Source organism: Pelodiscus sinensis, chromosome 5 (genome assembly GCF_049634645.1).
Source record: "Pelodiscus sinensis isolate JC-2024 chromosome 5, ASM4963464v1, whole genome shotgun sequence".
In the NCBI taxonomy this organism is placed as follows: Eukaryota; Metazoa; Chordata; order Testudines; family Trionychidae; genus Pelodiscus; species Pelodiscus sinensis.
The window spans coordinates 29,007,339-29,031,000 of record NC_134715.1 but is presented as its reverse complement, the minus strand read 5'-3'; the positions used below and the strand labels follow the sequence as shown (position 1 = coordinate 29,031,000).

At 40.6% G+C, this 23,662-nt stretch overlaps 1 protein-coding gene across 1 annotated transcript in view; it reads left to right on the top strand.

The window, feature by feature from the left end:
- Positions 1 to 23,662, top strand: part of COL25A1 (collagen type XXV alpha 1 chain) — a 195,500-nt gene that overhangs the window by 7,455 nt on the left and 164,383 nt on the right. The window contains exon 3 of the mRNA XM_075929187.1: positions 18,365 to 18,382. Within this exon, the coding sequence (XP_075785302.1) occupies positions 18,365 to 18,382 (18 nt within the window). The remainder of the gene's footprint in view (positions 1 to 18,364; positions 18,383 to 23,662) is intronic.

Sequence of the window (23,662 nt, the reverse complement as noted above, 5' to 3'; positions counted from 1 at the left end):
CAGCTCCCCAGCTGACTCCAGGGTCTGCACAGCATTTCAAAGCGGCAGTGCTGCAGGGAGCCCGGGATCAGCTGGGGAGCACTGCCCCTCTGAAATGCTACCACATTTTCAAAGCGGGAGTGCCCGGGTGGAGCCTGCAGCCCTGCTGGGGCTCTTGAACATTTCAAAGGAGGAATGCAGAAGTATCTATTGACTAGTCAAGTAGTTGATGGAAATTCCATTGACTACTCAACTAGCAAATTAATTGATATTTAACATCCTTAGTCTTGATTGACTTTCTTCAACATGATGGAAGCACTGCCAGATGCAAAAGATTTATAGTTATTCTGCAGGAAGTTTTCAGGGAATGCTCTGCACTTCAAACATTCTAAAAAAGCTGCTCTTGTGGTTGCCAATATGGTCAGATGGACCAGCTTCAAAGAGAAAGAGTGGTTTGCATCTGGAGATGGTCCCATTGCTGCCTAATGCACATGAGCATCACTGAGTGGTAGCTTGGAAGTCGTGTCATCTACCTTCACAATGTGTTTGGCTCTATTCGCCCGTATATTTGGAAGCTTTCTTTTCATTTTGGCCATAGTATATTCAAGGATATACCTTACAGAAGAACTCATCCCATTGTTGGATCCATTCCAGTTTCTTCTGTGTATCTGCATGAATAGGAAAATCAGTCAGAGCCCTCTGATACATCTCAATATTTTATAAGAAAAATCTAGCAGATGGTTTCTTGGTGGGCAGAAATATACCTGGCTGCTTTTTTGTTTTGGCCCAAGAGAAGTTTGATTACTTCAACGAGTATTTTTCAGCTGCAAGATGTGCCTTGGATAGCTTATGAATGTAGTTTTGTTCCATAAGACTTTCTTATTGTCACCATATGAGGTAATTTTGTAGTTCACACCATAATCAGCCAAACTCCTAGCAATTTTTCATTTTCCAAACTCCGCACCTTTGGATATAACTGTCCATCAGCATCATCTCCCAAATGAGCTATGAGAGAATTCAGATTGCCTTTCGGGCACCAGCTAATGCTGTTGTTAGGAACATGGTGACTGCATCCATGCTTTCAAATGCTGCTATTCATAGACTGATGCTCTTGTTGGACTCTTCAGCAGTGTATTTTGTCTTTTTCTTGAACTTCTGCTCTTACTGTCTAATTCAGACTAAGTAGGATATTAAACCTACTTTAGCAAATTCATGCCTTTAGATTCTATATTCCTTTGGCTTCCTAAAAATTAAAGAAGAGACAAATGAAGAAAGGAAAATGCAGATAAAACAAAAAGTTACATACTTACTTGTACTCAGGCCGGGGACTGCTGGAGGGTCTTGGTCCCTCTAATTTCTCTAGTTGAGGTCTGGCCTGAGGTTTTGTTCTTAAGTCTTTCAGCTGGTTCGGGTCCATTATGGAGTCTGCTTTACTGTCCTGACTTTCCTGCTTGTTCCCATTTTAGCTGAATTATTCTGTGCCTGTTTCTGTTCCTCTTCTTCATCTGAAGGGAAAGATCTTGTGTTCCAGTAGCTCCCATCTTCTTGAGTCAGGCAACAGCATGTACAAGAATTGGTGATGCTGACTGATTGCTAAGCAGCCAGTCCTCTCTTCAAACAGTAGCTGTTATTTCACCCCCTCTAGACAGCAGCTGTTGCCCACAGCAATGGTAGCAATGATGGTGGCACGTTGGGACCCCAACATTGGGTCAGTGGTTCAGTTCTTTTATCCATGAGATCCCTTGCTCTGGTGGTAGTTTTGTTCCTCTCTCTAGGGCTATGGTGGTTCTGATACCATAGTGGTCATTTGGTGAGACAGCAGCAATGGTATTTTATAGGCATTGTACAGAGGTGACTTATAAGGGGTTTGAGGATGGTAGAATGGCTTTTGCATTTTGTTTTCGGGAGAACTTTTTCCATGAATAAAGGATGGGAGAGCACAAAGGTATTGAGGTGAAAATGAGACTGATGGACAGTTAGAGATGGCATTGTGGGCAAGGCTTAAAAAAGTAGGTAATTATAGGCCATATTGGGCATTACAGGGTTTTAAATTGCAAATGATGTTTGCTGCAGTAGAAATAGAGCCAGTGAGGGGTTGCAAAGTGTGTGTGTGTGTGTGTGTATATATGAGAGAGAGGGTATGTCTACACGTGCACCCTCTTTCGATAGAGGGATGAAAATGCAGACATTCAAAATTGTAAATGAAGCTGGAATTTAAATATCCCACATTTCATTTGCATAATCGTGTTATGGCGCTATTTCAAAATAAAAATGCTGTATAGATGCGGTTATTTCGAAAGAAAACCCTTCTTCCGAAATAACCCTTATTCCTTATAAAACGAAGTTTAACAGTTATTTCAGAAGAAGGGTTTTCTTTTGAAATAACCGCATCTACACAGCATTTTTATTTCGAAATAGCTCTATTTTGAAATAGCGCCATAATGCAATTATGCAAATGAAGCATGGAATATTTAAATCCTACCTTCATTTACAATTTAGAATATCTGCATTTGCATCCCTCTCTTGAAAGAGGATGTAAGTGTAGACATACCCAGAGAGAGAGAGAGAAATCAAAGAATGAGCTGGGAAAATAATGTTGGCAGCAGAATTTTGAATGGATTTAAACGTGGCAATATTTCTTTTGTTCTCTAGTCCAAGTCTTTTTGACAGTGACAGGACTGGGGTCTGCATAAATTGCTCCTGATTAAGGCTAGCAAAGCACAATTCTGCCGCAAAAATTGTATTAAAACAGTTTTTACAATAGAGATTTAAAACTATAAATCAATTCTCCACGTCAAAAAGGATTAATTAATTGTATTGTATAAAATCAATGGTCCATTTAATATACTATCATGTTACTGTGAGGGGCCAGTACTAAATGCTTCAGGGAAAAATACAAGAAACTCCATAATCTCTCTACATAAAAAAGTTTTTCCTGCTGGATGACAGAATGTTCCTTCCAGGCGACAGGATGACATCATCATGTTATCAGCGTCAACAGGCTCTCTCAGCCAGAGAAGGGGGTAGGCAAGTGTAGCAAGCAGAGGACACAACTCCCAGTTTATGGAATATGTCAACAGTGCTTTCATGCATCTCTACTGTCAATGCTTTTGTTTTTATGGATCGATCTATCTATCTATCTATCTATCTATCTATCTATCTATCTATCTATCTATCTATCTATCTATCTATCTATCTATCTATCTATCTATCTATCTATCTATCTATCTATCTATCTGTTAGGTGTTCGAGGAAGAAACATCTTTTCATTCCCCTAACATTTCAATCGTTGGCATGTGACTCTCGCTGTAGTTAGTGATCCATTGGCCAGAAGGAGTTGCTGCAGAATGTTTTTAAGTGCTGCCTCTCTCCAGGAGACTGGGCACGCAACTTCTGCAGCTAAGCTGTTTGAGCTCACTATTTTTTTTAACAGCAGTCATTTAGACTCATAGAAAAAGAGCCAACAGATTTTCATCAGGAAAAGCAATTTACCTAGTGAAGGCGCTCCTCTTAAAAAACCTACCACCCACCTATGTTCTAAAAAACTTTTACAAGAAAAAAAATCTCAGGCATCAGACTACTAGGGATATCGCATCAAAACATCTAATTAAACACCAGTCTTGCTAAACATGTAATTAGCTGAGAGGTGGGGAGAGAGAGGAAATGGAGATCAATTATTTTAATGGCTTCGCGATTAACAGATTTGTCAACAGTAGGTTTTCTAACCAGTGTGAATCAGGAACTAGCCAAGGCAATGCAAAAAGAAAAATGTGCCATCTTTTACTGTATTAGTATTTAAAGTGGATGATTTGTAAAATTGCTGTTTGACATTGAAAAACTTTTTAAGGTGTGCATTTTAAAGTTCTCACTGACAATAATAAATGGTTAACAACTCATGTAGCTGTTTTAAAGCTGAATTCCTGCTTTATTTTTCAGAGACTTTGCTGGAAACCTTGTAGTGGATGTGTATTTACATAAAAGGATTCAGACAATTGCTAGCAACAATTTCACAACCTATCTTACTGAACTATGTTTAGAAAATTGTCATCATGTCAGTAATATTAATCATACCAAGAGTCTATGAATTCCAATATGCATCTGTGACTATCTTAAACTAGTATAATTTAAAAATATGTCAAATTAGTGTCGTGGGGTATGTCTACACAGCAAAGTTATTTCAAAATAACTTTCCTACCATCTACACAAGCCAACTGCTATTTCAAAATTAATTTGAAATAGCGGAGGGCTTATTTTGAAATTGGTAAACCTTATTCCATGAGGAATAGCGCCAATTTCGAAATTGCTATTTCTAAATAAGGGCTATGTAGACACTTATTTCAAAATAGGGGGCCTCCAGCACTTCCCAGGGTGCCCTGCTGGCTGCCCTGGCCACAAGGTAACTTCTGACCTGATGCCCTGCCAGAACCAGTTCCAACTGACCTTATATGCGATTCAGCATCCAATCAGTGTGGATGCAGTATTTCGAAATAGCAAAAAGCTATTTTGAAATGCATTTTGTGTGTAGACGCTCTATTTCGAAAAAAGATATTTTAAAATAACGTTGTAGCATAGACATACCCATAGAGACAAAACTAACTCACATATACTAAAACATGATTGCACTTGGTTCCACTGAACTCAATGGTGAAACTTCCAGTAACTTTAGTGGGACTTGTTTCTAGCCCAATGATTACTTGTGCATTATTAAATTATGACAGTGAGATGGACAGGTACATCTCCTTAATTCTACTTGTACGCATAGATTCTTGAATGAAAAATTTGGGAGCAGTCACTGCTACTGATTTGTGCAATGAGTCCAAATTGTATGAAACAAAATCCTGCTCTTGGATCAACAATGAGTATCTTAGTTCCATGTTCTGTACTCCTGTATGGGAATTCTTTATTGGCCTTGTATGCAGAATATGTAACAGGGAACCAGAGTTGAGAGTAGAGACGATATGATGGTCCAACATATTTCATTTAACATAAAATGGCCTGGAAAGGCAATGTGAATGATTCAGCCAAGTTTGGGAGCCCAACATAGATTTAGAGCTTATATTATCTTATTCATATATTGGTTCACTTCTAGTTACCTGCATAAACATAAATTACACTGTGCATTTTTTTCAAAACTCCCAGAAGATTCATCCAGGTTGAGACCATTCACTCTGTTCTGTTCCAAAACTTCCATTGAAATCAATGGGAGCAAGTTCAAACCTCATTTATGTTCATTTTCAGCCTTGTAGGAATTTCCTCTTCTACCTTTCCAAGAGTTATGAAATACTGAGAATCATGGACTTACTAATAGAAAATATGTCACATAGATGCTTAATTCTAGCACAGTAGCGATATTATATGACTGTAGAGAAGGTAAAAGTTATAAGAATAATTAATGCCCATCATGTAGGGTAACTCAGCTGGTGATATAAATTATGTACAATGTTTATTCTCAGTGAGGCAAAAGAAATTCTCTGTTCATTTAGAAAATAGAAACATTGTTTTAATTATGAGAGTTGAAGTAGACTAGGGGACCCACTGAGGCCATTCACTATAAGCCAGCAGTTACAACCTATGATGAGTTTGCCTTCTATAAATACTTGTATAATTCTTTGTTTAGTCAGTCATCATAAAAGTAACTAATCTTCTGGGATTTAATGCTAAACCCACAGTTGGCCAAAATGTTAGACTCGGCTACTAGCCAACATAGCTACATGGGGAATTTAAGGAGTGTTTGTATCTCTTTCTACTTACTTGCTAAACTGTAATGAGGATTCACTAGAACCTGATTTGCCATCAGGATTCAACTCAGCCTTCATTTTTGCACCTGTAACAAATTGCAAACACACACATTCACAGTTAATACATTTCTCTCTTGTACTAGTAGTTATGTATCTAGCTATTAGAGCTTTACTTACAATTACTTTGTGTGCATAGTTCATTGTGGAAGCAAAAATGCATATGATATAATTTGAAGATATAAGATTGTACTAGCAAAACCAAAGATCATTTCTAAAAATGTAGGCCTCAAAATGCAATAAAATTGCTAGGAAATCATGAAGTGTTTTCTATGTGGTATATCTTACAGGGCAGTGTGGAAGTATAATCACAAAAACTGCCCTTTTAAATAAATTGGATAAATGTTTTACTTTATTATGTAACAATAACAATAGGTATGTGGTGGGGGGGAACAAGTCTTACTTCTACGAGACAAATTACAAGTCCTGAGGCAGCTGCAAACTTTCTTCTGCCATCTTGGAACTGTTATTTGTAAGAGGGAGATTCAAACCACCATGTCATAAGTCTTTGTTTCAGTTAAGATATGTTGTGATCCAAATATTTTTATAAATGAAAGTAAAAGGGCAGATGAAAATATCTTTCTCAGAAGCAATGATTCCAGAAGGGCTGCTGGGACGTAATGTAGCACGTATTGAGAATGCTGATGAGGCAATTGGCTTCTGCTTTGCTTTCAGTGACTTACTCTGACCTGTGCTGCTATAAATTTCTTTAATACATATTTGTTTGTCTGGCTGCATTTTATTGTCACTCTCTGAAATCAGATACATACAGTACCTTTTGTAGTTTCCCATCTATTCTGTTTTTATTTGTTTGCTTATTTTGTTTTTACCCAATCCATGGCTGGACTAAAGCAGAGGCAGATAGATCCATGCCTAGACCCCCAGCAAATTAGTGGCATGTCATGATGTCAGTATCTCATCTCTAATTTAAAAAAATAATGTTGCTAGCACCCATAGATGTGAAGAAAAGCTGGAAAACTTGATCCAACTGTAACTTGTGGAGCCGTCTTCCTCTCTGTAGAAAATCTGAACAATGGTGTGAATTTCCCATTCATTCTAACTCTGAAACCTGCTGTCCTTAAAAAAAGGCAAAGAAACATGATGTAGAAGTGGATTAGGTGGGAACCTCTTGTTAAATCTTCATAGGGCTTCAGATTGTCTTAATTCATCTCTGGATCAGTCCAATTATTACTACACCTTAGTTTGCAGGACATTAAAGGATCAGAAAAATAACTTCCAAGACATAGATTAAATCATTGCATATTGATATTGTATTAGTGTTTGATGCAGCATGATATCACTTTAGGACATGATGCTACCCCGTGACTCTTGTTATAGTGATGTACAGTGATATGCTGATAATCATATGAAGTCATAAATATCGTCATATTGGAAAGCACAATGTCTTACTGGACAAACTCTCAAAATGAGCGAATTATTCTTTTATATCAATCCATTGCTAACTAAACAAATGAGTAACCAGAATTACTGAAGTGTATAAACTGTATTTGTCAGAAGGCTGTTGTGATTCAAGAGTAGATTTTCCAGAGTACAGAACTCTGATATTGCCATTTAGACACTTATATAAGTGGCCAGATTTTCAAAAGATCTAGCTTCCAACTGAGGGTATTTTAAATCTAAGAGTAAGTCTACACAGTAGGGCTAAAGTCAAATTAAGCTACACAACTTCAGCTATGTCAATTGCGTAGCTTAAGTCAAAATAGCTTAATTTGGCTTTTGGCATTATCTACGCAGCAGGAAGTCGAGAAAGAACAGTCTTCCTTCAACTTCCCTTACTCCTCATGAAATGAGGCTTACCATGTGTCAGAGTAAGAAGTCCTCCAGCTCAACATTATTTTGAAATAAAGGCTTGTAGTGTAGATGTGCACTATGTTATTTCGTAACAACACCAATTATTCTGAAATAAGGCTGTTGTGTAGATGTGCCATTAAAGGATAACATTTCCCAAAACAGTCTCTACATATATTTAATATTGGTACATATTCTGAGTTTTACCAATATGGATCAAAATAAATCCTTTGAAGTGACTGGGGTGGCTCTGATTTTACATCCATATAACCGAAATCAAAATCTGAACATTGGGTAATAAATAATCTCTCTCTCTCTCTCTGAAATATCACATCGCAATAGATGCAGTTGTTACTAAGAAAACGCTAGTTTTTATCAGAGGATTTTTTTCCCTTAAGTACAGAGCAAAAGTTCAGTACCTCAGCTAACACAGTGTAGTAACTGTTAGCAAATGCTGCCTTTTTAATAACAGTCATTGTAATAACCTCATCTGAAAGCTAAATTACTTGTGAGATTTTTAGAGAGGAGTGTTTGCTTTTTTTAAAGTGTTCCTGAAGCTGTAATTGCAATAACATCCATACAGTAAATGGCTTACCTAATATAGTTCCTTAATTGCTTAAAGTAAAATACATAAGCCAGATGCATTATTTCATATGGTCTGTCATATTGTACCATTGTGGTTTGCAAGACTAACCAATCTCTCATTTCAAGTTGAACGCTTTCTTGTCAAACATCAGCTACTGCCTGATTACTTCCCACCATATTGTTCTGATTACTACCTTCACAGGTCTGCTTCTCCTGCTGAGCCTTTTTCTTAATTTTGGTGTCTGAGGTGCCTGTAGGGTTTTACATTTAACTGCTGATGTACATACAGTAAATCATCTTCCAAACCTACAGTATTCCACAAGTCTGTATATTTGCCCCTGACATCAGTGTACCTATGATTTAACTGTTTCATTTTGTTTTGGCTTTTGATTATCCTAGGGTCCAATTGGTATGGATGGAAAGCTGGTAGGTGATTTGTTAAAAACCAGTATAAACTAGGTCTTTCCGCATATCTTTCCTCTTTTCTGTCTTTTTTAAATAATTTATTATAAAAAGTACATTAGAGTACATTTATAGCCACCTTTTGGATAGTTCATCTTGGTATAATGCATATGGCCCTTAGCAACCCAGGTCTGACCAACCACCTCTTCTTCTTGCATTCATCCAACATAACTTGGCTGTTCTCTGTTATCTCTATGTCCTGATCATTTTTTTTCTGGATCATGTTGGGACAGGACCATCTCAGTCCAGAATCTTTGTCCATAGAACTCACTCACAGGAGGTCCATCCAAGTAGCTTCATGATTATCTTCAAAACTTAGCATGATGTCTGCCTATTTGTAATAGCACACCTATGACCCTTTTTGGCAGTCTTTCTTCACTGGACCATCTTTCTAAGGTTTTGAGTCTTTTGTCCAGTGTTGGCTGATGGCATCTGGGTCAGCCTGGTTTTGGTTTTACAGTTATTTGTATCACATTGCAGATACTCTTTCGGGGAAATGGATGCTTTGAAATTGTAATTAATTAAATCAGAGGTGGGTTTTAATTTTGTAGAGTGTATTCTGTCTAGTTATGAGTTGTTACAACAAATATTTTCTCAATTAGAAAATGCATGGTGGAGTTTCTGTGGCTTGTGAGGGAAGATCTTGACATTCTTTATGCACAGGTTGAACCTCTATGGTCTAGGACTCTTTGGTCCAGCAACATCTGTGGTCCAGCAGGACCACGGATGTTATGAGACCAAAGAGCCCCAGCCACAGAGGTTGCCAGCACCTGGGAGCTCACCCGGCAGGCAGCCTGGAGGGCCAGTGGCCTGGGATCAGGAAGCCCAGCTAGAAGCTGGAGCAGGACTGGCAGGAGCCCTGCCAACCAAGAGCAGAGCTCCACATAGAGCCCCTGCTGGCCAGGGCTGTAGATTTGCTGCTGGCTGGGAGCAGGGAGCATCTACAGCCAGAGGCACGGAGCCACTACCGGCCAGGAAGCCCCTTCTAGCCGGGAACATGGAGCCACCGTCAGCCGGGGCAGGGAGACCTTCTGGCAAGAGTGATGTGGCATCTAGGAGTGAAGTCTCACTACTGGCTGGTGGCAGCACTTTGCCCGGGCTGGTAGCCAGGAGTGGAGCCCTGGGAGACCCCATGCCTGACTTCCTCAGGTCTGGCAAATGCCCTCCTTCAAGTCCACTCAGATCCCAAGGGTGCCAGATCAGGGAGGTCCAACCTGTATTTTTAGAAAAAATGTTTTAGGTGGTGCAAATGACTCAGTTTCTGCTCCCTCTCTCTCTTTCTCTACTTCTGAAAGGCACTCTCCTTCAATTTCATTGTCATTCTTTTCTCTCCCTTCTCTCCCTCTTTCTAGTTTGACTCTTCTCTTTGCTTTGATACCAGGAATGCTTATATTTCTTGCCATTCCCTCTGTTTGCTGCCAACCGCAGTTTCAGCTGGCCACATCTACTTGCTTCTTCTCTCAACCACATCTACTTGATTCTTCTTGCCAACCTTCTTCCCTTCCTTTTTTTAGTCTTTTCTCTATTCTCCAGGGTTCTGGTTCTGTTACAAACTAACCTTCCTGTTACAATTACAACCACCAGTCACTACGCTGCTTCATCTGTACTTTATCATCTCTGTTACTTGTCTGGAAGGCTTTTGGTGTTCGCTTTGATCCTACAGCTGCTTCAGTTGGCCCTCACTTCCTTGCCCATTCCTTTCAGTATCCCGTGTCCTGTCAGTAGCTGATATCAAATTCGCTGGGAGGAGGGGATCATTTAGCAGCCAGGCAAAATCCCTTTGATCAAGATAATGTTGAAGAGGCTTTCAAACTGAACTCCAGAATTTTGCAGCCAAAAATGTTCAAGTGAAACTCAAACCCAATCTGAAAAAAAAAGAGAGAAAAAATATGAAGCAACACTGACCACGAGACTCTACTGAAAATGGGAACACTACTTATGTGCAGGAATGGATGGTGGCTAATGAAACAGGTGAGGGACAAATGTCAGTATAATTGCCCCCAGGTATGTCTACACTACAAAGTTAGTTCGAACTAACTTTCATAGGCGCTACACTAGCGCTCCGTTAGTTCGAATTTAATTCGAACTAACGGAGCGCTTAGTTCAAACTAGGTAATCCTCATTCCACGAGGATTAAGCCTAGTTCGAACTAGCTAGTTCAAATTCAGGGGTGTGTAGCCCCTTAATTCGAACTAGTGGGAGGCTAGCCCTCCCCAGGTTTCCCTGGTGGCCACTCTGGCCAACACCAGGGAAACTCTATTGCCCCCCTCCCGGCCCTGGACCCCTTAAAGGGGCACGGGCTGGCTACGGTGCCCGTGCCAGGTGCAAGCCTGCCAGCACCCAGCCAGCAGACCCTGCACCTGGCACAGATCGAGCCACCCACCCGATGCCCCCCAGCCCTCCCCCTCTTCCCGGGACCAGGCTGGCAGCTCCCGGGAGCTTGCCCGGGACCGCAAGAGGCGGGCACCCGCCTGGGCTAGTGCGGACATAGTGGACCTTGTCCACGATCTCCGCACTAGGCACAGGAAAGTGGCCGGCTTGGGCAGGAGAGCTGCCAGCCTGGCCACCCAGGAGCAGGTGTGCAAGAGAATCAAGGGGGTCCACTGAGACCCCCGACCCTGAGCCCTGAGCTTACAATGGCCATCCTGGGTCAGACCAAAGGTCCATCTAGCCCAGTAGCCTGTCTGCCGACAGCGGCCAACCCTAGGGACCCTGGAGGGGATGGACCGAAGACAGTGACCAAGCCATTTGTCTCGTGCCATCCCTTTCCAGCCTTCCACAAACCTTGGGCAGGGACACCACTCCTACCCCCTGGCTAATACCACTCCATGGACCCAACCTCCATGACTTGATCTCACTTCCCTTTAAACTCTGTTCCAGTTCTAGCCTTCACAGCCTCCTGCAGCAAGGAGTTCCACAGGTTAACTCTTTGCTTTGGGAAGAACAACTTTCTCTTACTAGTTTGAAGCCTGCTACCCATTCCTTTCCTTTGGTGTCCTCTAGTCCTTCTTTATGGGAACTAATGAAGAACTTTTCTGTATGCACCCTCTCCACCCAACTTTTAGAGACCTCTATCCTGTCCCCCCTCCGTCTCCTCTTTTCTAAGCTGAAAAGTTCCAGTCTCTTTAGCCTCTCTTCATATGGGACCTGTTCCGAACCCCTGATCATTTTAGTTGCCCTCCCCTCTCCCACCCTCTCTCTTCCCCTCTCCCACCTCCTTTTTCCAGTCTCCCCCAGTTTTGTTCAATAAAGACAGATTCCATTTTGGAAGACACGTTATCTTTATTTTGTACGTCAAGAAGAGGGGCTAGGGAAGGGTAAGTGGAAGGAGGTGAGGGAGGAATGGGGCACGAGCCCCCGATGGGGAGGACTGGGCTGGCTCTGCGGGCTTCTGGGGGTGGAAGCTCTCCTACAGCCCCCCAATTGCTCCCTCCCCCCAGATGGCAGCCTGCAGCAAGTGCAGCCGGGCTGATGGCCGAGTGCTGTGATGTGCCCAGTGTGGGCACTCAGGGCACTCCAAGCCAGGACCGCTTTGCAAGCGGGGCACCCCTGAGAACTGTCTGTCCGGGGTGGGGGTCGGGACCCTTTAAGCACAGCCCTCGGCTAGTCTGAGACAGCATCTCCACGCTCTAAGTCCTCCTCTGATGCCCTGCCGGCACTGCTTCCAGCCATCCTTAAGCCTGGTTCAGGGTCCACTTAATGTGGACGTGCTAGTTCGAATTAGCAAAACGCTAATTCGAACTAGTTTTTAGTTCTAGATGCGTTAGTTCGAATTAGCTTAGTTCGAATTAACTAATTTGAACTAAGTTAGTTTGAATTAGCGCTGTAGTGTAGACATACCCCATGAGAATAGAGGGTTTGCTATACCATCTTTTTTGTATAATTTATTGGCATTTTTACATATGCAGCAATAAACATATAAAGGAGACAAATGAAAAGAAGCAATAACAAAAACTGTTCTATAACTGCAATTGTTGGTTAGTAACAAAATATCTGGGCTATGAGGGGTATACAGAAATATTTATTGATCAAAAAGGGTTAATAGCCATGAAATAATTAGCCTAGTTGACACAAGTCTGCATATTATATGTTCACATTTGAAAGGAAATTGTGCAATTAGAGTGCAGCAGACGCAGAAATCTTTTCCTGTCTTAGGGGTGCTTTTATATTGGTTATCCAAATATACAGCTGCATGCTGGATAATTCTGGTGCTAAGACTGAGACAGCCACTATAAATCAACCTTATTAAGGATGATGCCGTCCTTATGCTCCTGAGAATTTTCACAAAGCACTATGGCCCCAATCCACAAAGGTATTTTGGCACCTAAATCTCTGGTTTAGGCATCTAAACCCCAATTGGAGGCTCCATTGCAATCCAGAAATCTCCTGTCAATGCATACACTCAACTTGGTACTGAAAATTTCAGGGTAAAAGTTATCTAGGCAATTAAGTTTCTGCTTCTCAGTGTGTGCACTGCTGCCTCCCTTTAGGCACCCACAAGACCAGGGCTGGCCAAAATATAGCATGCAGGCTGGTCTTCAGCCTGCCAAACCACCGGATCTGGCCCGGACGCAGCAGAGAGCATCAGGCAGACTCCCTGCTTGCCCTGCCCCCACACACCGCTCAGAAAATTGACTGCTAGGTTGTTTGTGTTTCTTAGCTGTGAAATGGAGAGAGTGGGAAGAGCCTTCAGGCACTGCCCCTGTCCCCAGCAGAATCCCATTGGCCAGTTTCTGGACAATAGGAGCTGCTTCTTTGAAGAACAGGTAGCGCATGAAGCACCAGTCTCCCCTTCCCTCAGGCTCTTATTCACTGATACACCTGTTTCAGGGTGGGGCAGGCAGGGAGGCTGCATGAGAAACATACTGGCCTACTTCCTGGGAGTCACCCAGCCAGAGCCTGCCTCTAATACCCCAGCCCCAGCCCCTGCCTTCCCCCAACCCCACATAATCCAAACCCTCTGCCCCCTTCCTGAGTCTAGATCCCTCCTAGACCCTGCACCCAAATCCCTTGTTCCAGGTTGCAATCTACTCCTGTCCTAGGTCACAACCCAAACCCCTGCACTGCAATCCCCTGCCCTAGGTCACAACCCCTTCCTGCCTTAAGTCACAATCCAGACTCCCGCATACCAGTCCACTGCCTCCTTCACCCAAACTCCCTCCCAGACTTCACAGGCCCTCGTTCACCCCATCCCTTACATCAAGCTCCCTTCTGCACCTAACCTCCATCCCAGACCCCACACCTCCTCCATTAATATCATGGAAGAGTGTGGCCCTCGACCACTTTTGAAAATCTTGGCCCCACATCAAAGATTATTCTCCTCCTCTGCACAAGACTCTCCTGCCTAAGCCCCAGATCAATTGATGAACCTGCAACGATCGGATTTTGCTTGTGGGGCCTGCTTGTGGGGCAGAGGTGCCTATCCAGTTGTGTCCTATTTACAACTGAGGAGACATCTTGTAACTTATAGCACAGTGAATGTAAGAATGGACATACTGGGTCAGACCAAAGGTCCATCTAGCCCATTACCCTGTCTGCTGACAGTGGCCGATACCAGATGCCCCACAGGGAGGTATCACAACAGGCAATCCTGACGCTATGCCTTCCCTGTCACCCACCTCCAGAGAAACAGAGGCTAGGGATACCATTCCTACCCATCCTGAATAACCTTCATGAATTTATCTAGTTCTTTTTTGAATACTGTTAAAGTCCTCGTCTTCACAACTTCATCTGGAAAGGAGTTCCACAGGCTGACCGTGTGCTTCCTTTTGTTTGGTTTAACTGCTACCTATTAATTTCATTTGGTGACCCTTATTTCTTATGTTATGGGAACAAGTAAATAACTTTTCCTTAATCACTTTTTCCATGCCAGTCATGATTTTATAGACTTCTATCATATCCCCCCTTAGTCTCCTCTTTTCTAATCTGAAAAGTCAAAGTCTTTTTAATCTCTTTTCATATAGGACCCATTCCAAATCCGTAATCACTTTTATTGCCCTTTTCTGAACCTTTTCCAATGCCAATATGTCTTTTTTGGGGATGAGGCGACCACATCTGTACGCAGTATTCAAGATGTGGAGTACCATGGTTTTATATAGAGGCAATAAGATATTTTCTATCTTATTCTCTATCCCTTTTTAAATGACTCCTAACATTCTGTTTGCTTTTTTGACTGCCACTGCACACCGAGTGGATGTTTTCAGAGAACTATCCACAATGACTCCAAGATCTTTCTCTTGAGTAGTTGTAGCCAAATTAGTCCCCATCATATTGTATAAATAGTTGGATTTTTTTCCTATGTGCATTACTTTACATTTATCAACATTAAATTTCATTTGCCATTTTGTTGCCCAATCAAAACTGCGTTTGGTGTGATCTTTCTGAAGCTCTTCACAGTCTGCTTTGGTCCTAAGTATCTTGATATCATCTGCAAATTTTGCCACCTCACTGTTTACCCCTTTCTATAGATCATGTATAAATAAGTTGAATAGGATGGGTCCCAGGACAGACTCTTGGGGGACCCCACTAGTTACCTCTCTCCACTCAGAAAACTTACCATTTATTCCTACACTTTGTGTCCTGTCTTTTAACTAGTTATCAATCCATGAAAGAATCTTCCCTCTTATCCCATGACAACTTACTTTACTTAAAAGCCTTTGGTGAGGGACCTTGTCAAAGGCTAAGTATACTATTACACTGGATCCCCCTTGTCCACATGTTTGTTGACCCCCTCAAAGAACTCTACCAGATTAGTACAGCATGATTCCCTACACAGAAAACATGTTGACTTTCCCCCAACAAATTCTATTCATCCAAGTGTCTGACAATTTTATTCTTTAACTATAGTTTCAAGTAACTAATTTGCCCAGTACTGACGTTAGACTTACAGGTCTGTAATTGCCAGGATCAGCTCTAGAGCCCCTTTTAAATATTGGCATCATGTTAGCTATCTTCTAATTGTTAGGTACAGAAGCTGATTTAAAGAATAGGTTACAAACCACAGTTAATAGTTCTGCAATTTCCCATTTGAGTTCTTTCAGAACTCTTGGATGTCTGCCATCTGGTCCCAGTGAATTGTTACTCTTAAATTTATCAATTTGTTCCAAAACTTCCTCTAATGACACCAGTGGTTAGAATGCTCATTTGGCATGTGAGAGTCCAAGATTCAATTCGCCCTCTGTTGGAGACGGAGGAAAAGAATTGAAAAGAAGTTTCCCATACTGCTGAGAGGAGGGTTCCTACTTCTCAACTAGGGAATACTCTGATAAGGAGCTTCGTCAGTCTCTTCTGTTGAAGCTGTTCCACTGTGGATAAATAACTAGAGTGATTGGAACAGAGGGACTGATCCCTGGGTCTCCCACCTGCCAGGCAAGTATCCTATGCAGACTATTTGAAAAATTTGAAATTTGTATTTTGTGTTTGAAATTTAAATTTGAAATTTGTATTTGAAAAATTTCCCACTATCACCAACCCCAGTTCAAATCAGCTGTCTGAGCAATGTTGGAAGTTGTAGGGTGAAATCTTGATCCCATAGAGTCAGTGGGAATTTTGCCACAATTCCACACATAGTGCGTTGACTGTCAATCCTAATTGAAGCACTGGATCAATTAAATCTGTTCCCAGTACAGCTAGATGACTCAGTGCTGAAAACACCATCAGCAGTTGAAACAAGCTGCTCCGGCCCCCACTGGTTAAACGGAACCAGTAAGCATCACCTGTTAAGGGTGATGCTTATCAGTTAACCTTTCACATCTCTAGTATGGACATTTGTATGCAACTCAGTGGTAGGTACTCACAAATGTGTACAACTGACTTTGAAAATCTGCCTTGACTTCCTTCTTAGGTCAGTTGAAGTCAAAATATAGTCTTTTATAATATTTCAGAATATGCTATAGCTTTCAGATATTTCAGAATATGCTATGGCTTTACATGTGTTTGTGAATCTGTGTATATATGTGTGTTGGTATTGTTCCAGATTTGGTTTATCTATAGTGGGCTCAGTCCTGCAGTCATTACTAGGCAAAATTCTCATTGATTTTAGGATTGGGACCAGCATGTACATCTGAAGTGTCACTAACTTTAAAATTGTTACAGCTAAGTGGGATGAAGTATAGGCTTTTGGAAAATCCATGAGACTTGGGTAATTCTTTTCATCGCCTTGGATTAACCTAGTCTGATATATCAGCCCCAGAGTTGACAAATTTAGAAGCATTATTTTACATTACAACAGTTTAACAACTTTAAATATTGTTTTGGCCCTAAAAATGAAGCTTGAAAATCTTCAAAAGTGGCTGGTTTTGAAACTCACTCTTCAGAAAGAAGGAATATAAAATGCCAACCACATCCCGAGTGATGGGAGTTTGTAGTTCTCATTCAGTGCTTGTGTGATTACTACAATTTTACTATACTTTGACTGTGATAGGTATGTAATATTCTAGTACTATTTGGTGATCATAGAATTCAGATTACAAATACTTATTGTAACTCAAAGGGACATTTTCTTCTGTATTTAGTGTAATAAAACCTGACCAACTTTAAGCAAAAAGTGACATGGTTCAGAACATTTGTTTGCGAGTAGAAAGCATCTTGATTATGCTCTTTATCATTCTGGAGAAAAAAATGGTTAAGGACAGATCAAGTTGGTTAGAGGTCATATAAACCTTTAAACCCATTTTAAGAATTACAATATCCAGATAAAGTGAAGACATTTTTTAGTTCCTTTAAAAATGTCTTTAGGCACAGTTACATTCAACAAAAGGAAAGGTTTTTCTCACTAAACTAGAATATTATTGAGTTACTAGAAAAGCCAATATCTTAGCTAGTTCAAAAAGCTCCAACATTTGTCTCCTTGTAAAAGTTCCTCTTTGTCTTCCAATGTGATTTGATCCTCTGTGAGGTTGTAGTTCACAATCACACTTACTATATTGTACCATAATACATTTCCTCTTCACATTTACCCATGGAACTTGCTAAATTTTTCCAGGGGAACCCAAGATACAGGGGCCCTTATGGCAGAAAGTACATCCAGAAAGGGATTGTAACAGCACAGGATTCCTGTAAGTCCTCAGTCTGTCCCGGGGCTCAGCTGACCAGATCAGCACTGCCTCAAAAAAGTCCGTGAAGGAGCAGATTGCATGTCAGGGAGGATATAGACAGGAGATGCATTGAATCATGTATCCACAAGAAACCTCTGCTGTCAGGAATCCTGTGGTACTGCAACCTCAGTTTAAACCTATGCTCCTTAGGCAGGCGTGAATAGACCTTGTAGACCTGCCTGATACGTGTGCTCCCCCAACATGCAGCCTTCATTAACATAGTAGACAGTAGTTTAAACCTCCTTGCACCAGTGAATCAAGCATGATTACTGTGGTTTAACAAAATAAATAAAGCCCAATGTTTTTATCTCAATAAATCCAATATCTGTGTTTTCTCCCTCACTCCTGTCTGGTTAAGTCTTTCTTCCATTATTTCTGAATTGCACTAATCTGATCAGTAGAACTATGAAATTTCTTAAATGAAGTTTTATTGATGTATTATTGTCATAATTTTCCACGGATTAGTTCATTATGACAAACAAGCACTCATTGAACATAATGAGGAGACTCCAGAATCTAATGTTATGAAGATTGCTTCTTGCTGCAATGTTCACCTCCTTATCAGAAAACTTTTGTCAGGTTCTATTCAGATTAGTGATACCTTTTTGTAACATTCTCTCTCTTTCTCTTATTTTTCAGGGTCAACCTGGTCCTCAAGTAAGTGTCTTTTTCTTTTACACTAGATTATGCCTAACTGGAGTGAATGGAGTTCTGATTATCTTCAATTTCTTTGTATTATTTGGGACTAGCATTTTTTTAAAAGCTGGTAATCATTACACAACACAGTAGACCAAATATTTCCCAAGAGAGAAACATGGGGCCCCCATATGGTTGTTTTAATTTCATCAGCTGTTTAACCAGATGGTGTGTTTAACAATGTATTACCAAATAAAGCAGATCACTTAACTACGGGTTGAAACTTTGCCACGTAACTTTAAAGGAAGATGAAATAACTTAGCAAATGTGTAGCAGGAGCTGGTTCACATTAACTGCTTATTAATCACATGCTAATAATGCTATTGTAACCCAGGCAGGATTCAGTTCTTTCAGTTATTGCACTGGCTATTTTGATTAATTATATACAGTCCCTAAATTAGTTCTGCTTTGGTTCAGAATAGCACAACAATATGTCACCTGAAGTGTAATTAAAGAAATGGGAATTCAGTGAAAAGGAAATTCATCCTCAGCACTCAGTCAGACATAGAAAATAAAAGAGGAGAAGTATTAGATACAGCACAAATTATATATAAGTTACTTGGGTTATATTCAGAAAAAAATGGAAGGATAAAAGGGAAGGAGGACTAGGCAAAACTGAATTGGGTTTTAGTTAATATAAAATTAAGGTTCTGTCATTTTACATGGTTGTAGTGCATTGTGAGAGCTTCATAGACTGATAGTTCCCAAGCCAGGTGGAACCGCAGTGAACATCCAGCCAAACCTTCTGTATGACGTGCCATAGAATGTCCTCAAAATAATTCCTAGAACATGTCTATAAGAAAGATTTCTAATCTTGATTTAAAAATGTAAGACTCCACCATGATCATTGGTAGATTATGCAAATGGTTAATTACTCTCACCATTAAAATGCCTGCCTTATTTTCCATCTGAATTTCTGTAGTTTGAAGCTGCTGCTATTCAATTGTATTTTTTCTGCTAAACTGAAAAACCTATTATCAAATATATATTCCCCATGTAGATACTTTTAAAAGAGAAACAAAAGACCCCATAACCTTCTCTTTGTTGGATTAAGTATAAGAACACAAAAACGGCCATTCTGGGTCAGGCCAAAGGTCCCTCTAGCCCAGTATCCTGTCCTCCAACAGTGTCCAAAGCCAGGTACCTCAGAGGGAATGATCAGAACAGATAATTGTCAAGTGATCCCTCCCCTGTAACTCATTCACAGCTTCTGACAAACAGACGCTACCCATTCCTATCCATCCAGCCATTGATGGACCTATTCTCCATGAATGTATCTAGTTTTTTTTCAAACTCTGTTAAAGTTCTGGTCTTCACAACATCTTCTAGCAAAGAGTTCCGCAGGTGTGTGGCATGAAGGAATACTTCCTTTTGTTTGTTTTAAACCTGCTGCCTATTAATTTCATTATATGACCCCCTAGTTTTTATATTATGGGAACAAATAAATAACTTTTCCTTATTCACTTTCTCCACACTAGTCTTGATTTTATAGACCTCTATCATATCCCCCTTAGTCTCCTCTGTTCTAAAATGAAAAGTCCCAGTCTTTTTAATTTCTTCTCCTATGGCAGTCATTCCAAGCCCCTAGTCAATTTAATTGCCCTTTTCTGAGCTTTTTCCATTACCAAGATATCTCTTTTGAAATGAGATGACCACATCTACACAGTATTCAAGATATGGGCATACCATGGATTTCTGTAGAGGCAATAAGATATTCTCTGTCCCTTTTTTAAATGATTCCCAACAGTCTATTTGCTTTTTTGACTGCTGCTGCACCTTAAGTGGAGTAGGATTGAACTCTTTGAGCCCAGTGCTACAAGGCATATTAGATAATTTATCAACATTTTTCTTGAATTGAGGGCACAGAACTGGACATACTATTCCAAGAGAAGTTGCACCAGTGTCAAATACAGAGGTAAAATAACCTCTTTACTCCTACTCAGGAGTCCCTGATATATGCATCCAAGGATCATATTAGCTCTTTTGGTCACAGTACTGGAATAGAAGCTCAGGTTCAGGTGATTATACACTATGAACCTCAAATCTTTTTCAGAGTCACTGCTTCCCATGATTGAGTCCCTCCAGGGGCAACACATAGGGGCCCCCACACTATGGGCAGGAGGGGGCAAAGGGCCAACCAGCAGCCGTCGAGGCCAGAGTCCCTAGGGGTTCCGGGGGACTAGTGGGGGGAGCGTATGGAGCCTGCAGCAGGGGTCCACCCCCATGTACTCACTGGCAGCAACAGGGGAGGGAGCAACTCAGCCCTAGCTCGCTCACTCTGCTCTTCCGGTGTGTCACTAAGGGGGAGGGAAAGGACCACCATTAGGAAGAGGACTGACACGGCTAGGGAAGCAGAATAAACTAGGGCTGCATTGCTCCACTTCCCCTGCCACTGCTGATGAGTGCATGTGGGCCAGACCCCTGCTGCAGTTGTCAGATGTCCCCCCCCCCCCCCAATCTCTCTGGCCCATATTGCTGAAGGGAAGGGATTCGGGGGAAGAGGCAGGGTGGGAGTGGAGCACAGGCAGAGCAGAGGCAGGACCTGGGGCAGAGGGCAGTTGTTCTGGCTCTTCCCTGGGCTGGATGGGCGTGTCATATGCTTTTGTCTCTTAGGGTTTACCGGAGCTGGCTAACACAGGTGCAAATGACAGGGTTTTACCATAAATTAGCTAATATGGATTATTTTAAAATACAGTGTATATTTTTTTACCAAGTGCCATGACACACAAAATCTGGCAAGAAAGCCTGGCCTACAGAGGTGAATGGGAGTGGGAGGCACTACAGCAACATTTTATAATCAAAATATTTCAATTGTTGGCTTAAATTTTTTTTTTTTTTTTTTTTTTTTTTTTTTTTTTTGCCTGAAACATTGCTTCCCCATTTAGGGTTTTTTTTTTTTAATGAAAAATGAGTATTTTTACAGGAAGCAGACACTTTTAGCAAACCATCATCCCCCAATTTTGATTACAAGTTTTTGATGAGCCCTGGTAGTAAGTATTTTTTCCAGTCTTAATTATGCTCATGAGGAATTTGTAGTGCAAAAAGTTAATTGGCTTGGCAAGGGTTCCTGGCTCCAAGAATACATTTCCTATGCTGACAAAGGGAACACTTAGAAAGTGTCCTTTGTTCTAGGCCTATTTGTTTGCTCTAAGAGCAGAGCTAAATTACAATATTATGTCCTACATTAACATCTATTCTTAGGTCAGCCTAGATATGTACTAAGTATTTATTACATCCAAGCAACCCGTATGTAAATACGACATGTAAATAAATTTACAATCTACTGGAAAACAGCCCACATTCTTACATTTAAATGTTATTGATTTAGCATCGATGAGGTTTTTTTCTAATAATACAGTATAAAAGATTAATTGATTTTATGATTTTCCTATTTCAGCTTAGTAAAAATGATCTCCATATTACAAACCAGGAACATTTTCTATTAAAGCTTCTGCTCCTATTCTACTGCTGACAATATTGAACCTGAAACATAACTATAGATTTTTTTCATAGCTTTTAAATAGTACAGCACCAATTTATGGTTACTTTTTTCCCTTTAAAAAGAAAACAGTTTAGAATACCCTACTGTTAACGGGATTACTCTGAGGAATAGTGGCAATACATGAATCAGCGCTTCATTATTTTAACCTGGAAAAGCCAGTGCTAAAATTGTTCCAAACTGCATCAGGGATATCTTACTTAGAATATGAAATCCAGGAGTGATACTTACCAAAGTGGGTCATTTTTATAGTGAATCCATAGGAGCAAATTTACCCCTCAGGCATGATCATGCAACAAGTGTTGAATGCAATTAAAATATACATACATATATTAACAGAAAACTACCTGTAGTTTAGGTAGTGAGTTCTACATGGAATGTAACACCCAGGTAATGAAAGAAGATGGGTTACACTAATGAGAAGAGGAGTAACTTTTGTTTTTTTCTAGTAACAAAAGTTGCATAAATGTTAGAAAACAATGAACATACTACAACAATAAAAGGGAAGGACAATCTTGCTTAGGAAATCCCATGATAAGCTTTTCCAGTTCAATGTTTATACAGTGCCTGGCACAATGGGATCCAGATCTTTCTGATATAGCTGTAATACAAATAAAAAATAATTCCCACCATCAGTAAATAAAAATACTGTCAAAGTGCTTAACTGGGGCTCTGTTACAATCTCCTCATTTCCCCCAGCATTACAGGAAAGTACCCTGGGCCTGGCCTTTTCCTGGTGCAGCATACTTCTTCCAGTGTTTCAGCATAACTACTTAGGAGGAGTAGCCAAAGAGGCCAAGCCAAGACACTGTTCAGGATATCACAGCCTTTACAGAGACTGGTCTACCTTCAGTAGCTCTTCACATCCTTATTAGAACAGCGTAAAATATTGACATATAGCAAGTGCATAACATTACACTGACAAATATCAGGTGGATGTAAAATTCTTTCATGGACATTTCACAAATGTGAGAACAGGCAATATCTGATTAAAATATATTTACATCCACTGTAATGTTATGCATATACTATAGGGGAACTGCAACACTTTTGTGACAAATGTTTGCACTTCTGTAACTTTGAGCTTCTTTAACTTTCAGCTTTGAGCATCAATACTGTTACATTTGGTCTCAAAAGCCCCATAGTATTTGTTCTCATTTCCTCATTGGCTGAAGCTACTCTAAGCAGTCAGTGGATTTAGCAGGAAAAAAAACACTTTGACATGTTTTCTAAGAGTGGTGGATTCATATTGTACTTTTTTTCTGTATCAGGAAAAAAAAATCTCAACAGCTCTGTGTGTCTTGTGTTGCAGTGTGTGGGGGAATAGCCATTTATCATCCCTTAATGAGCTTCCAGGTTTCTAGGGCAGTACTGGCCATGACTGGAGGTCCTGCAAAGACCTGGAATAGAGAGCAGTGCATCCATCAGATATACTAGTGTGCAGAGTAGCAGGCAACAAGTCCCTTGTGCTTAAATTGCAATCACTGAATAGATTTGGAAGGCAATTGTGTGGGGATAATGGATTGCAAGACCTGGTGAGTTTCTCTATAGGTGCAGGTAGTTTAGATAGCCATCCACTTTCAGCCTTTTTGAGGTACTTCCCTCAGTAAATATATATGTAATTTAGTTTTGGGGAGTCTGGTTCATATCAGGCTGCTAGGCATGGGTGTTGTAAAAACTATAATCATGGTATATGTGTCATAAAAATCAACAGGGTTGTGGATACACTAAAGAGTTGGAAA